Raw genomic sequence first — 16,720 nt, forward strand, 5'->3', positions numbered from 1 at the left:
CATCCTGTAATCTTTATTCAGCTGTTTCTTGCAGTTTTTACTGCAATTTAGTTAATATGAATCAGTGAAATAATCGGTTTTAATAATCGATTTTAATCAGTAGGTCATTTCCGAATTACCTTTTGCCTCTGTTTTCAAACGAGTACAAAACTTTTCTTGTGAAAGTGCGTTTGATATGCATGAAATTGAACGCGCAACATACATTTCGCAAATTTCGCAAGAAGGCTTGTTCTGAAACTGACGCAAATGCAACTCGGAAATGAACTAATAACAAAACATTTTCTTAAGACTTGATCTAAATATATTTTCCAAACGTTCGGAAAGTCTGGGTGAATTTATGTCGCGATCTTATTTTCTTTACCGAGAGGAAAACACGATCATGGCGAGAACAGTCGAGTCGAGACAAGAAAGATACCTCAATAACAAAACGACAATCACAAAGCTCCGCCTTGTACTTCAACAACGGGTGGCATACTTTTAAAGGAAATATTCGCAAAATTTGAATTGACAGTAATGACAAGGTTTAATACGGTCGAAACTTGAAAAAACATGGAGGCCGCCAGAATAACTACCCATTTACATTCCCGCGAAGAAGCGAATTAACACAGCTTCTTTTAGTCCCTTCCAGCTCTCTTTTTCAAATCGACTGATTTGCCAACTAATACTTTCCAATTTGTTTCGTGAAATTGTGTAATGACCATAAGGAAAAATAGAACGTCTACCTCGACAGATGGTCCACATTTAACAGGTGCTTAGTGGTTAAGTTGACTTTAAAATTGAGTATCGTCATCATGTTCTCCTTCTGGAGCCGTAAAAATTGGGTGTAAATTGTGTTTCTGTCACGTTCTGTTGTCTTAACTGCTGCGATGTTACGAGCAGTCAGCTACATTTAACGAGATATTCGTAATGTTCAGAAAACGATTTGGAAGTATGATGTAGGAATTCATTATATAACTTATGCCCTCTTCTCTGTCAAGCAAATAATTATTTTAAAAACTGTTCTACCGTCGGCGACATCTTGTGACATAACTCAGCACAAACAACTTGCTGCAGCTCAAAAAAAAAAAAAAAAAACGAAAATTGTACTACGACGCAAGTAGATTCCTTTTTCTTTAGGATCGTAGTTTTTACGATAAATTTTAAAAACTATATTTCCACATATTCAGCTTACACATTTTGTTTTGATTAGACCTGTCACAAAAGCACCTAAGAAAATCGGTAACAACAGTCGGTCTATATTTTTTTTTGAAAAAAATAGTGGTGGTAAAAATAAAAGATAACGCGATCGGTATAAAAATATTAATATTGCTTAAGTTGAGGATTTCAGTTCCCAAATATGTGTCACTATCATAGAAGTGCATTTAAGGCGATAGCTAAAACACAATGTTCTGTGAGTAATATCGCATTCACGTTTCGAATTTTACGTTCAGGGCGATTAATACTCTCCGCCGACTTTTGATTTACATTTAGTATAGCGTACGATTTCCGATAGAAGAATTTTCGCCCTCTCGTAGTTTACAGGTTTTAATTTTAGAGATAGATAGCTTCTTGACTGATTTATCTCGACAGGAACTTCTCTGGCATCAGGAAAAATTTAAATAAGCATTTTGACGGCAGGAAATTACACTGTAGCGGTGATCGCAAGTTGATTATCGGTTTGCCAAATTTTTGAAAGTTTTGCTTGCATGAATGTGAGCAACTGTGAAATTGGTGACCCTGGTTGCCCAGTCCAAGAAATTCCAGAAAACGAAAGGTTAACACGGGCAAGAATGACATGATAACAAATTTAACACAGTACATCGATCGTCATAAGATGTTAATGTAACTTACGGTAACAGCCGACTAAAATGCTCCATATTACTAGAAACTTCCGGCAATTCAACCCGCTTCAAATCTGCTTCGACTTGCAGTTGTTATTAACGGTTTGTAGGAAACTCAAACAAATTTTAACATTAATTCACCGAACAAAATGAACGCTCCCGAAATTTTCGCATATATATTGCGATAGGCCGTCCTCATGAATAAACAAGTATGCAAGCAACACAAAACCCCACGTCAAAATTTGAATTTTGCACCAATCAAATTTTAATATGTCTGCAATTTCTGGAGGACTTTCACGTTGTCTGGAAACCGTGCTCCTTTCTACGCTCATTTCTCGCGATTTAGCACAGTTCACAAACACGTGCGGTCCCAAAGGACGTTATGTATAACAAAACTAAGAAATCTTTTTCAAAATACCTTCTACAGCTGTGGTAAAACATTTGCTTTGGCGTTAGAAAAGGAACAAAAAAGATGTTTATTTTTTTTTTTTTTTCAATCAATTTTGAAATGGTCCTAACCCAAAATACATGCGCACACGAACAGATTGTAGAAACTGAATTTATAAACTTTAATTATGAATCAACAGTTGTGGTTATAAAATGCTGTTCAACAACCGCTTCTGTTCGCCATGGTTGTTCATTACAGTCGTGCTGGTAGCTCTAGATGATTATAAAGCCAAGATTTTAATTGTTATGGTAATCATTTCACGTTAATACAATTGGGCATGGAGACATTTTAGTCGACTCACTCCACGTCTAAGGTCTTACAGGCCTTACCCGTGTTTCCATCACTGCACCATTAATTAACAATTACATTTGATAGCTTTGCAACCCAAAATGTCGAAGTTCTCTTTTCACATTATAACGTCAAAAAAGGTGCCAGTTTTCAGTAATAACTGAAATTGGAATATTATCTAAAAGTTGTTAATTATACAAATGATAACTGACTGGCTTCAATGTTTTACATTACTGAAAGCTCATCTAAGGTACCCGAAACATAACTTTTATAGAAGACTCGAAGTGCAAAACAAATCAATAATAATGCTATTGCAAAAGAACAAAAAACAAAATCTCATAGAAAACGAATTAGTGACACCATCAGAGTGCAAATAACAAAAATTTCGTTTTCTGAACCGTAAAAAAAGGAAATAAAAAAGGACCATATACTGCTCTTTTATTGTTGAGTTTGTTCAAATATTTTGACCATTAAACCGGATTTTCGTTTCATACGAAAGATAAGCTTGAAATTAAAAGACGAAAAGAAAAAACTTATTCCTCGATGAAAATGAAAAAATATATATATTTATCAGTAAATAAAAACGAAAGCACAATCAATTATTCATGATACGCAATATTCCCGTGTCTTTAAAATCATATTATGAGCAAAAAGAGAAGCCTTTTTTCTTTTTTTGAAGTAAACATCCGGTAATGGGAAATTTATTGCTTCTTCTTCATAAAGTAGTGTTTATTGACAACAACCGGTGTGATAATGGAATAGATTACGGTAGACAGGTTTTTTGGTGCTGTGTCTACAAATACCATACTTGTCTTAAGCAAGAGGCTTTGTGTTCTTATATGACTCTAGTGCTGTTTATGGTCATCTTTCTATGTTGACACTGAGGCAACAGCTGACCGGCTTGCAAAGGTTCACTACGCTACTTTCTTATTTTCATGTTTGCATGTAGATAAATCTCTAATCACGGTCCAATTTCTTTTATTTGTTAAGTCATCTGATTCCGAAACTTCAACGCTAAAAGATCCAAAAAGCACAGTTAAATACAGGTGTCGATTATTTGCCAAAGATGCGTAAGGAGCACGCGCTGAAAGTTCTCTAAAAAAAAGGTTTGATTTTACATTGGAACTTTCAGAGAAGCCTTGTATGGTTGTTAAGTTGCTTTATTTTCGCAAGGTATAAACAATTTCAAGATCTTATGAATACATATTGTACCCCGATTCTTCGAGCCCCAAAGGAGAAGATAAATTGGTTGGAAAAATAAATGGTAAATGTCTGCGAAATTTTGCATGGGAGCAGAAACTTCGTCTAATGATCGGAAGACTTGAAAACTTGAGAAAATAAAATCAAAATTTTACACAGACGCGAACATCGAAAATGCCGTGGTTTTCATTGCCAAAATTGAAATACTTTATCTAATTTTCCAAAGCTCAGAGGTGCTTTTTCTGTTTTTATTTTTAAATAAACAAAAATCGTTTATCACTTAGCTTAATTTTTCTTTTCTTTTCTTTTCTTTTTTTTTTTACGGTTTTCTAAGATAAGTTAAAAACAAAATATTCCCACCAATTACTAGACCGATCAGGAAAACCAGCATTCCCCCACCCCCCTCCCCTTATCACTGGTTACATGCATTTGTCTTGAGTATTTTTTTTTACGTTCGATTGCATAACTAAACTTTGTGATTGGTTTGAAAGTCTCGCGCCACTTTCCCATCCAATTGGAAGTAAAACCAAGACCGATCTCGGTCATTCTCGTCCCCAGAGCCTCCGTTTATTTAGGTCCTGTTGGTCCTGTAACGACATTTTAAAACGAGTAGCACTGGGGACGAGGATGCATCGCAGCTTGCTCATATAATGTTCCCAGCGCTTAGTGCGCATGCTTGGCAGCTATATTCAGTTGCTTCGAGTTTTGGCTGGTTGAGTCACTGGATTGTCTTTAACCTTTGTGATTGTCCATTGTAATTACTTTTTTTTTCTGAATATTTAGATTAATAACTGCACTTGACAGTCTTCTTTCCACACATTTATGACTAACATCAGTCAATCCGAAAGTGAAGAATGATCATCGCAGTTAATTTTCCAATTTAAGCAATTGGAAAGAAGAAGCTTCTTCTTTCCAATTGCTTAAATTGGAAAATTAACTGCGATGATCATTCTTCACTTTCATCTACAACCGCAGTTCATATATGAATTATTTCATATAAACTTCACATTATTTCACTCCTCACGGGAAGATATGAACTCAACTAATTGACCTCGCTCCCAATGTGTGGCTTCATAGCTCAGTTGGTAGAGCATCGCACCGGTATCGCGGAGGTCACGGGTTCGAATCCCGTTGAAGCCCTGATTTTTTTTTTCAGGCTTCTTCTTTCCAATTGCTTAAATTGGAAAATTAACTGCGATGATCATTCTTCACTTTCATCTACAACCGCAGTTCATATATGAATTATTTCATATAGACTTCACATTATCAGTCAATCCATCATTTAATTAGACACGTTACGTCTATGAGCTATAAATATCTTAATCACAAAAAAAAACAATTTAAAAAAGAGCACCTTGTTTTGGTTATTTATGGATAAGTAAAATAAACGTAGGTTGCTCTAACATAGCAGCCTTCTGTTTGTTTGTTTATTACATGTCAAGGAAACAACTATTAAACATATATATATATTTTTAAGTCAATTCAACTCCCACACCCACCCCTCCAAAATAAAATCATAATTGCACCAAGGGTTATTTTCTGGATTAGCATTTATGACTAACATCAGTCAATCCATCATTTAATTAGACACGTTACGTCTATGAGTTATAAATATCTTCATCACAAAAAAAAACAATTTAAAAAAGAGCACCTTGTTTTGGTTATTTATGGATAAGTAAAATAAACGTAGGTTGCTCTAACATAGCAGGCTTCTGTTTGTTTGTTTATTACATGTCAAGGAAACAACTATTAAACATATATATATTTTTTTAAGTCAATTCAACTCCCACACCCACCCCTCCAAAATAAAATCATAATTGCACCAAGGGTTATTTTCTGGATTAGCAAAATGAACTTAGTATAGCAGCTTTCCTTTAGTCATTAATAAGGCGGTAACAAATAAATTTAGTGTTAGTGAAATTAAAGTAATTAGAGAGAAGAACACCTGCCTTGGATATTTATAGATGATGTAAAAGCATCACGTCAGCTTGTTGTGTTTTATTCAATTATCATATTCACCAAAAAATTACTCTTAAGAAGAACATGGTGTTCTAGAAGTTACAGATTATGATAATGTAAATAACAGGGCAGCGTTATTTTATGTGTTTAAATGTAACACATAACCATGTTTCAAGTTTTACTACTTTTCAAAACAGAGCATACGATGTCGCAGTTTTATCATTAGTTTAACTAAAAAAAAATCATAACCTGATGCAATGACATCCTAGACGGTTAACGTTATAACCTGTACTTGGGCATTGTATGTATACTATATAATTGGCCACTCCCGACTGGGGCTTTTCAGGACCAATGTAAACAAACAATGATAAATAGATATTCAAATGAACATAACTAGGTTAAGAATCCCAGCTGGCGGGAGGCAGACTAGTTGGCTATTTACAAGCGCAGCCGAGAAATTGAACCCGGGGCTACCGAGAACAACATCAGATAACGATCAGAACGGGATTCGAACCCGGGACCTATGGATTTCAAATCCGGCGCTCTAACCACTCGACCACGCTGCCTGCTTTATTATCTTTTCATTTCAATTATGATTCCAAATTAAAACTATTAAAATATCTAAATATATTTACAATATTTAGAGAGGAAGCCACGTTAGCCTTTTAATCGCTTGGGTTCAGGCGGGTCCTCTTTCCTGGTCAAATTGGAATTTGGAGATGCTGGTTTTTTTTTCTGGAGGGAGGAAAACCGGAACACACAGAGAAAAATCCTCGGAGCAAGCCAAGAACCAACCACATATTCAGCCCACATATTGTACCGGGCCGGAATTGAACCCAGGCCATATTGGTAAGAGGGGAGTGCACTCACCACTGTGCCATCCCTGCTCCCCTAACCATGTTTCCTTATGACATAACATGTTATTTCGGACGAATGAGTACATAAATGAAGCCGAAATACAAGGGTATATAAGGCAGGATAAACCACTTCTAATTGCTTGCAGCTCGAGCCAGGTTCCTACCCAGATTTCTTGCTTTTTTCCCGACTTGATTTGTTCGCAGATTTTCTGTGGCCCCGGTCTGACCGCATTTGTTTAGCCTCTTCCAGGTGTTCAGTTAGTTGGGGCGCAGCGCGAAAAAACGGTGCGCAAAAAAATGAAAAAAGCGCGGCGCTTTTTTACTTTTTCGCGCTGCGCCGCAACTAACTGAACGACTGAAAAAGGCTACATTTGTTTCAGTTGTGAGCAGTAGCCCAGTTCTCCTAGTTCAGTGTCATAATTCGTTCCTTACTTGTGTTGATATACACAGTTGTATGGTTTAGGAAATTTGTTCGTAATAGACAGATTCAGCTACGTGTTTACAACTGATTTTTCTCTGTGTTATTTGTTGGCACGCAATTCAGACCACATGATTCATTTGGGAGGTTACAATTGTGCAATTTGTCACAGGCAACTGATTGCATGGGAATATGTACAAACAGAATAATTGTAACCTCCCAAATAAATCATCACATGATCTGAACTGGGTGACAACAACTATGTATTAAACACGTTAGCGGAATCTGGTGTAGGGTGTATGATGTAAAATATCAAACACGAAAGACCGTGTTTGACCACATTTCCAAACACCGAAAAGAGGGTTGAAAATACGACGCGCAGCGGAGTATTTTTGATGAGCTTCGAGGTGTTCGGAAATGTGGTCAAACACTGTCTCGAGGGTTTGATATATCTTCTCAATCGAAACTAAAAGTAAGGAGAAAACGGAGAAATAAAATCGTAAAAATCTATGCTAATTAAGATCAGATATCCAAACACCGTCACGGTCATTATTTCCTTTGTTTTAACTTGATGAATTATTAATGAGTTTGAGAAGTACTATTACATGTTTAAGTTGCATCACAAGATGAAAATTTGGTGTTTAGCATGGACAACTTTAAATACTATTGAGTGTCTCGCCTTATTACGTTCTATGTTTAATTGGATTAGTTGTTGAGACATGACCAATATCATGCTTATGGTGTAAGATTACAAGTTTCCGTTGCTTTTCAAGCTGGAGGTAACGACGAATGGGTTTAATCATGGAGTTTTGTCGTTTTGTCTCGTGTTATATAGTTGCATGTTTGTTTGGATTATATGCTTAGGCATGAATGATATTATGTTTATGGTGTAATATTAGATGTGTAAGCTGCATCCCAAGTTGGGGGTAGGGTGCGATGGGATTTTATCACGAATCAACATATTTTGCCTCGCTTTATTAAGTTGCATATTTTTTTGGATTAACATCTTTTAGGTATGAACAATATTACGTTTATGGCGTAATATTTCAAGTTTACATTGTGTTATATACTAGGGGTGAGGTGGGGTTGGATGTCATCATAGATTACAAATATATTTAGGAGTATATTTGTTAATTTCATATGTTTTAATGTATAAAAATATTCTTGTATCTATGGCGTAACATTAAGAGGGTTGGGGATGGTTTAAACATCGGTGTGTACATGTTACATCTTTGAAATAATTCAATTTCATTATCCGGCTATATTTTTATTTCCTGACAGAATTTCCTCAGTGTTTACAATGCTTGGCATACTTACATTATTTAGCGCTTACATGTTAAATACAAATTGGTCAATTAAGAAGATATTCTTTCAGTATATGACAAGGACTCGAGATTTACATTTATAGCCATGGCGTTTTATATGAACTTAAATATACATAAATGAATATTAAGTGATCAGTTAGTTTTGATTTCAATTCTTCACCCTGTTTAGCTGTATTTAACTTGGAGAGAGAAGAAATGGTTTAATCCGTACAATAAGTAGCACAGAGAGAAGGTGATCACAACCTTACGTCATAGTAGGCAGAATCGGAGATGGCAATGCCAGTTTTGTTAAGCCCAGACATTTCAATGACATATCACCCTTAGATCATCTGCACAATGATGTAAAAATTAGAGACAACAAAGACAATGTATCACAATCACAGTAGGGTTTATATTTTCAATAACAAAAAACATACTTAAGTTAGTCCTGAGTAACTTCGACTTACAAAAGACCTCGAAAGGGGTGGGTCGTACAAAATACATAAGTATTAGCCAAAATACATATCAGATAGAAAATATAAAGCTATTACTAATATTACTAATATAAAGCTCACTTCACTTGAACACATTCTTGAGTAACATCGACTTACAAAAGACCTCGAGGGAATGGGTCGTTCAAAATATATGTGTCAAACATACAAAACAGGTAGAAATACATGTACAAAATAATTATCAATATTAATAAAACCAAGCCCACTTCACATAAACACATTTACGCAATAAATAGTAGAAGAGGCGTTAAATGGTCGCAATAATAATGCTTCTAAAGTCAACAGGCTCTTTGGAGAACACTGCAAAGTGACCTTTGTTCATGACTGACAAGGTCACATGAGAGCGACACTCAAAGTGCTTCAGACTTCTCAAATATCAATATGAACGTACATTACAAAATAGTTAACAAAGAATGACTACTTTGACTTGTTTGCTTCTCTAAAAATAGGTTCTTCAATTTTGGTAGGAACCTACTGGACTGGTGGTTGCCATTCGAGAAAATGCACTAGCCAGAGATTATTAATGTGGATTCCTTAATTTCGTAGAGAATCTTACCAAACTTAAGAATACAATACATACTGCTCAGTTTTTTCATGAACCATAGCGATACACTATGTCGCTAAAATTGCAGCCAAAACCTCGTGCTCAGCGAAACTCTTATCCAACCTTCATATTACCCTAACGAATCCATCTAATCTGCTTTTGAAGATAAAACAACGTACAGCTTACAGAGCACTAGCGCGTTTCTCAAGACTGCCTACAGTGACTGGACGTGTTTGATTTTTTTTTTTCTCAAACTCTTTAATTAGCATAAATGTTAACGATTTGATTTCTCCGCTTTCTCCTTAGTTTTAGTTTCGATTGAGAAGATATATCAAACACTCAAGACAGTGTATGACCACATTTCCAAACACCTCGAAGTTCGTCGAAAATACTCCGCTACGCGTCGTATTTTCACCTCTCTTTTCGGTGTTTGGACATGTGGTCAAACACGGTCTTTCGTGTTTGATGTATCACTTCTCACACTCGCCTTCGTTGTTCGACAGTCCAGAGAAAACCGCTAGCTACTGAACACGATTTCCCGGAGAAACATTTAGCACAGATGAACAATAATTTATAGAGGCAACATTTTTAAGTTCATGCGTATTCATGAATATTAACTTATAAATATGCTGATCTTGAAAAACTAGACAAAGGACAATTTTGTATAAAATACCCTGGAAATTCTGCGACTATCATTGCCAAAAACGCCTTCGACGTATACAATGTGGATTACAAAAATATTTAGTATTCACAGAAAATTGTTCTGTACCATGCGAATCTATCAAATTGCTTACCTTTGCAAAAAAATGTTGAATAACTTAATAAATTTACGTTAACAATTTGTCTCGGAAGAACTCTTCTGAAAGATCTCCGTAAATTATTTAACCCCATTACGAAAGACGTGGCTAAACGTCGACAGTAGCTTGAACTGCCTGTTACAAAATTTAACTTAAGAGAGCTACTACTGTAAATTTGAATTTTTAGGGCAGGACGGGACGAAGTCTTGTGGTTGCCAACCGCCTACTCAGGCTTTTTTTATATTCTATAATAACATTCTTGCTTGCTGAACAGAAACATTTCGAAGCACCATGAGTCCTCATTGGTAGATTTCAAAGTTCACTACGTGAGCATCTTTCCGTGGTTAGTTTCTAGTCAAACTGCGCCATTCTTACCGCAGAGACAAAAGTCTAAACAGCACGCGAGCAAGCTCAGTCTATTTGGCTGTCCATACTCGATCGCAGGTTCAGTGTATGCTCATGCCACTGGTTCGGTCTGTCAAGCATCATCTGCCACGCCTGTATCTCCAGTCCCTGTGAATCGTCCCACGGCTCGGTGTTATTTCCCAAACCCAACCGCAAGCCCCCGAGAAAGTCGTTGCTAGAACCTCGGTCAAAGTCCCACACGGTCAGCTCTAAGACGCGGTTCCTCAGCTCGTCGATGGTCTGGTTTTCATAACAGAAAGAGTGGTTCCACACGGGGTTCAGATTCTTTTTGGCGACCGCAGTTTTGTGTTTGGTCTTTTTACTCGTGTCAGGTAACAGGTAACTGTTGGTAACGCAGAAGTTTAATGCAAAAACACAACTGTAGCATCGAGAATGTTGCACTTGTTACTCGTGTGTCATTTGTCACAAAACCATTTCGTGCTTTAGAAACCATTCCTTTAAATATGACAGGGTGTAGAAACATGTACGAATAGACTAACCCAAGAAATGAGGGGAACGGCAGAGGGGGGAGGGGAGGAGAGGAGTGGGGAAGAGAGGGGAGTGGAGGGGAGGGAAGGGAAGGGGAGGGAAGAGAAATAGAACAACAAAAGCATGATCTCATGACTAAGTATAAATAACACGTAATTACATGAACTTACTGATAAAAATCATCACACAGTTTTAAACTAAAGCAGGGAGGATTTTAATATCTTTTTACATGTAAAACTACCTGGCTATACATGTTTTTATTTTTAATTTGTTCTTACAAAAATAACCTGAACGGTACTGTGCTGCTAAAATCTCAAGGATTTGGTATGGCTTTTAGGCAGCGAAAACACATCATGGTTTAAAAGTGAAAAGTAAAGTACATACATCAATACTCAAGACGAAGAATTGTTGGAATTTCAAAGAAGCATTTGTGGAATTCCAATGCGGTCACTGCTACCATGTTATGCGTACAAGAGGCCACACTGACCACAAAACAGTCTCCGTTGAAAACCAGACGGTCCATGCTTAAGAAAACGTTAACTGTAACCAAACTTGAGCCCAACTGCCGAGTCGTAAGCAACTTAACGGAACACAAGATGTATTTGGACATAAATATGACAATTCAATAATATGAAACACACACGAGTAACTCAAAAAGATGCAATATAACGAAAAGTAATTCTGTAAACTGCTTGATCGAAAGCGCTGGCAAAAATAACATGTCAATAATAGCACTGTCAAGTGATAAAACCAGGTGTTTAAAGCACTGTCTATCCCATGAGCAATGAATAATACATAAAGCAAAACTTAAAATCACAAAAGAACCCATCTCGGGCAGCTGGCTTTTAATTAAAATACAGAGTGCGCATATCGGTTAGATAGCAAAGCAAAGTCAATGCAAATGTTATTTTTTGAAAACTTAAAAGGAAAAAAAGTATATATCGTTTAAATGACACGGGTCGTTGTTGCGACATAACTCGCAAACCAAAACCTCTTTTCGATGGTCGACATGGTGAACAAACGGAAACTATTTCTCGGTGAGCATGTTTAAGTCACATACTTGGAGGTATTCAAAGCTCACAAGCGATAGTACACTCCGCCAATATGCGACCAAGTGCAGGAAAAAAATTCGACATAATTAGCTTTCATGTACTGTCTTTCCACCAAAAATGTAACCGGTGCTAAAAGACAGTGTACTTCTAGGCCGCTATTTAAGCTGTTTCATAAAGCTTTCTTCGATTCCTTGCGTGACGATGGTCCAGCAAAACAGATACAAAAAAGCTCTTCTTGTTCAAACATTGCTGACACCATTTCTAAGCAAATTACATTTTATGGAAGTAAAACACAAACACATTTTTTCCGGCTAGACCAGGAACAGAGGAAACAATGATTTACGGTTTGTTCGCTGTTAGAATGATCCATTGAAATAACGAGCTGATGAATAACAAAACTCGTTACTCAAATACATCTCGATATCATTTTAAAAAACATGAAGACGTAGCGAACACTTCAAAGAAATCTCTAATAAGAAAACACCGAGCCAAGTGTCAAAAAGCCCACAGTGTTGAAGATGAAATGGGAAAATATGACAACATCTGCCACCAATAAAACAGGAGACGCTGTAAAATAGTGCTATTTTAAAATAAACATTTACGATGAAGAAGAAATAAAGAGAAAAACTTACAACCAACACCCGAGCTAGTCCAGAGAACGTCTCGCGTAGAACGACAGAACTGCTAGGTCCTCTTCGCAAAGAAATATTGAATTTAACCCAAATATAGCCTCGTCATTTTTGTTCAGCTGATTCTCTAGCCAAAATCACGGCGCATATAAAGAACTGTTTAAGCAATGCAAATGAAGCGGTGAAAAGAATTTGACGGACACTGATAAAAAGCGACTGGAGAAAATGACAGGAATCTCATTAACAATAGTAACTGTTTACAAAACAAGGACGGATAATTTCTTCTGTTTGTGAAAAGTGCCCGCAGAAACACGACACTAATAACCCAATGAGCCTGTGGTTGTCAACGGTTACAGCAGAGCACATTTTCACCTTAAAAAATCAGCGGCGGCTCGTTAGCCAGGCTCCCGATTGAGTTATAGAGCAAAGAAAAACGGGCAGGCAGAGTTAGCCGGTAGCAGACTGGGAAGGAATACACGCTCGGCTCGCTTCGCTCGTCTAATTTTTTTCGCACTCGTCTGCTCGCGAATGTTATTTTTGTTTTGTCCTTACCGGGGACCTGTTCACAAGCTACTGCTCAACAGAGCAGAGGACCACAAGATGGAGAAAAACCGTCTCCTTTATAATATCACAAAACTGAAGACAAATACTTAATTGGCTACTGACCACATCTCTTACAAAAAGACAAAGTGATTTCGTAGTCGTCTCATCAGCAGGCTAGTTGCGACAGCTGAAACTGTAAGTGATCCAAATGACCAGCTTTTGAACCAGCTCTGAAGTATATCCTCAAATCAGCCATGTTTGTTGTTAAGCGGCTGTAAGACACTTTTAGATATCGATATTGATGAAAAAAAAAAAACCAAGCCTTGATTTTTTTCCTTGCGTGAGTTACTATATGATACCAATATCAATACTGCCTGGACTTATTATGATTTAAGCTTCGTGAACAGTGCTCTAAAATGACGCTGCCACTCTTCAAACTATTTTACTTATCATAAAAACTGCTGGTACCTTAATTTTGAGAACACGAAACCGGAATCCAGTCATCTACCTTGTCAAACACTAAATTTGAATTTGAAAGAACAACGAAAAGTCTCTCACTATACGCCTTGAATTTATACCGCTCTTTCCGCTGATTGCTATCTATATAGCCGTACGATTGGAATATCCAGTATAAAGGACTAAAAAGTCACGGCAACACATAACACCTGCATTTTCCTAAAAAAACACAATAGACATTGCAAAATTATACTTCTACATGCAAGGTGAATGATTAGAATTTGGCTGACTTGAAACTGGCACTTAAACGACAAATTATTATGTCTACTACAGATACAGCGATTTTCCTTCTGCCTAAGACAAAAAAAAAAAAAAAACACCAAAAACATAAAACTACTGTAAATCTCATCACAAAAATGTCAATCTATAATAAAAGTGATTTTTGGTTTTTTGAAAACAAATATGAAAACATCTGGAGTTTCCTCAAGTACTTCAAAAAATAGCTAATTGTCAACGTATATTAAATACACTCCCAAAATTACTTTCGGTGGCGATCTTAAAATGATAACATAAAAGAACCAATAGACTACCGAGGAAGAAAATGCCAAAGAAATAATCATAAATCAAAAGGAATAAAACCGGATGGTCAGGACAGCGTTCACACTATGTTAAAATTCTTCCAGTAAAATTTCGTGTCGATCAAAATCGTACCGTGCATGCGCAGTACCGCGACACAAGTTTCAAGTGTTCCACCACAAAAAACAAAACTTCAATATGGGCAAACCAATCCAAGGTTTCCAAGCTGGGCTCAAACCAAACTTCGGTAAACGATGATCAGAATCTAATTTCACGTAACAGTGATAATGCAAAGTCAAGGGTGTATGTGATGAGAAGAAGAATACAGATCACTAGAGGGGAGGTGCCTTCTTATTATATAAACACCAGTGAAATACCAGCTGAGCTTGCGCACGAAAACATGACATCTTTACACGCGTGAAAATAACATGCTTCACACCTGAAAAGATCACCGTTGTTATGGTTACACAATTAACAGTGCCTGTCGCAGCGAAAGTGAAATGGTTTGGTATTTCATTGGTGTTTATATAACAAATAGAACACTACATGGCCACTCGGAGGTGCACAATTTCTCTTCTAGTCTTGAAAAATATTTGATTCGTTCGTTGCGCTCACTAGTGCAATGTTTTTCAACGCTCGAAGAGAAATTTCCGTGTCTCCGCGCGGCCATGTCATGTCTCCTTCATCGACATCTCGTAGAAGAGGAAACGTTGAAAAACCAGTAAAACCACGTGAGAACCAAACCAAGGATTCAAGTTTAAGATCAGAACTCGCTAAAAGATGGGTTAAACAGCCCGTCAAAGTAACAGAGATCAAATTCTGTTGTCTCCTAACAATATAAATATAAGTCAAGTACATAGGCCATGGGGTGATGGGTTATACAAGTCAATGGGAATTGAACATTACGGAGAAGGTGGGAAGGTGTGTCCACCAGCTGGGGTTTACCCAAGCGCGAGAATAAATCGTGACAAACAATACATTGCAAAAATAATCACCTGTGTAAATGGCTTACGTTAACCACTGAAACAAATATACCGTACCTTTTGCAGAAGGGGTCTGAGAAGCCATTGGAGTCCTTAGCTGGTAAGTTCCTTGCTTCTTTCAACTGGATATGTAACTTTCCGCCTGATTTCTTTTTCTTCTTCTTGTCTTTGCTGGACTCCTCGCCCGGCTCATACATCAATGACACCGTCAAATCTCCGCAGTACGACATAAGGGACGGCTCTGGCCGCTATGGTAACATACATGTAGAAAAAAAGTGCTTCACGTTTACTAAGCGAACATAAGCATGAAGGCTTGCTATAGCAACGACGGTATCGCGTTCACACTGAATCAACAAGTATGGAATCGCTGATAACATCAGTGCTCGAAATTAACGCTCGCAAACCCGCAAAATGTGAGTGATTTTGATAACCTGCGAGTGAGAAAAATATCCACTAGCAAACGTTTGCGAACTAGAATCATCCATGTCTCCTAAACATTTGGAAAGAATTTGTTAGTGGTCTCACCAGTTTGCTAGTGGAAAAAAATCTTACTAGCAAAACTTTGCAAGTGGACTAAAAAGCCCTGAACATAAGAATGAAATCTTGCTAAAGAAACAACGAGATCGCTGATAACATAGGTGCATAGAGTGAATTACCCTCTCATGAAGTGGATACCAGTTTGGTGAGGGATCATCCCAGCTGAAGCCCGACTCCTGGTAAGTCTCTAAAGGCAACATCACTTCTCCCAAGAAATCATTGTGTCCAAACGTGTCGTGATTCCACATGGCCAGCCAAAGTGTGCGCGTCAACATCTCTTCAAACCCTATTTTAAACTGACAACAAAGCAACAAGTTTTAGCTCAAAACACGTCCAGTGCAACCCAGATACAACAAAACTCACGATATTACGACGACAAATGATATATAACACAAAACAAAACGAGTCTAAAAACCCCCGTTGTAACAAAGGAACTTCCTCCGCTTAGCTAAATTAGCTAGATATCTGACAAGTAGCCTGCGAACGCAGACAACTCCAGCTTAGTGGTCAGAGCGGGACTTGAATCCGCGACCTCCGGATTTCCAGTCCGGCGGCCTGGCCACTCGGCCACGCTGCCCCAACCTCCCACATAACAATGAAATCGCTTTTGGATTTCGCATGACTCGCCATGTACCACTTCCTGCTCGCAAGTCATTTCCGCTCTGACCACAAACGCGTTCTTAAAACATCACACTCCTTACCGTCAGAATTTCGTCAAAATCTGGATTCAAAGTATTCTTCTTTGTCTTCGTCTTGCGCTTTCCTCCTTTCGTCTTATCCGGCAAAAGGTACACTTTGACATACCTATCGACAGAGGAGACAATCGTTACTACTAAGTTGAGAGCTATCAAGTTCAAGTCAAAGATCGTAAAAAAACAAGAATGAAATAAAGTTCCACTAAAA

The 16,720-nt window shown here is 37.4% G+C and overlaps 1 protein-coding gene across 2 annotated transcripts in view; it reads right to left on the reverse strand.

Annotated features, from left to right (window-relative positions):
- LOC110059783 (uncharacterized) overlaps positions 1 to 16,720 on the reverse strand; it is a 34,428-nt gene that overhangs the window by 9,158 nt on the left and 8,550 nt on the right. For both annotated transcript variants that reach the window (XM_020766506.2, XM_020766505.2), the window contains 3 exons: positions 16,519 to 16,621; positions 15,937 to 16,113; positions 15,338 to 15,528 (listed from right to left, as the gene is read on the reverse strand). In XM_020766506.2, coding sequence (XP_020622165.2) covers positions 15,338 to 15,528; positions 15,937 to 16,113; positions 16,519 to 16,621 — 471 coding nt within the window. The remainder of the gene's footprint in view (positions 1 to 15,337; positions 15,529 to 15,936; positions 16,114 to 16,518; positions 16,622 to 16,720) is intronic.

This window comes from Orbicella faveolata, unplaced genomic scaffold, assembly GCF_042242905.1.
Source record: "Orbicella faveolata isolate gen_17 unplaced genomic scaffold, um_ofav_v1 contig_12, whole genome shotgun sequence".
Taxonomy (NCBI): Eukaryota; Metazoa; Cnidaria; class Anthozoa; order Scleractinia; family Merulinidae; genus Orbicella; species Orbicella faveolata.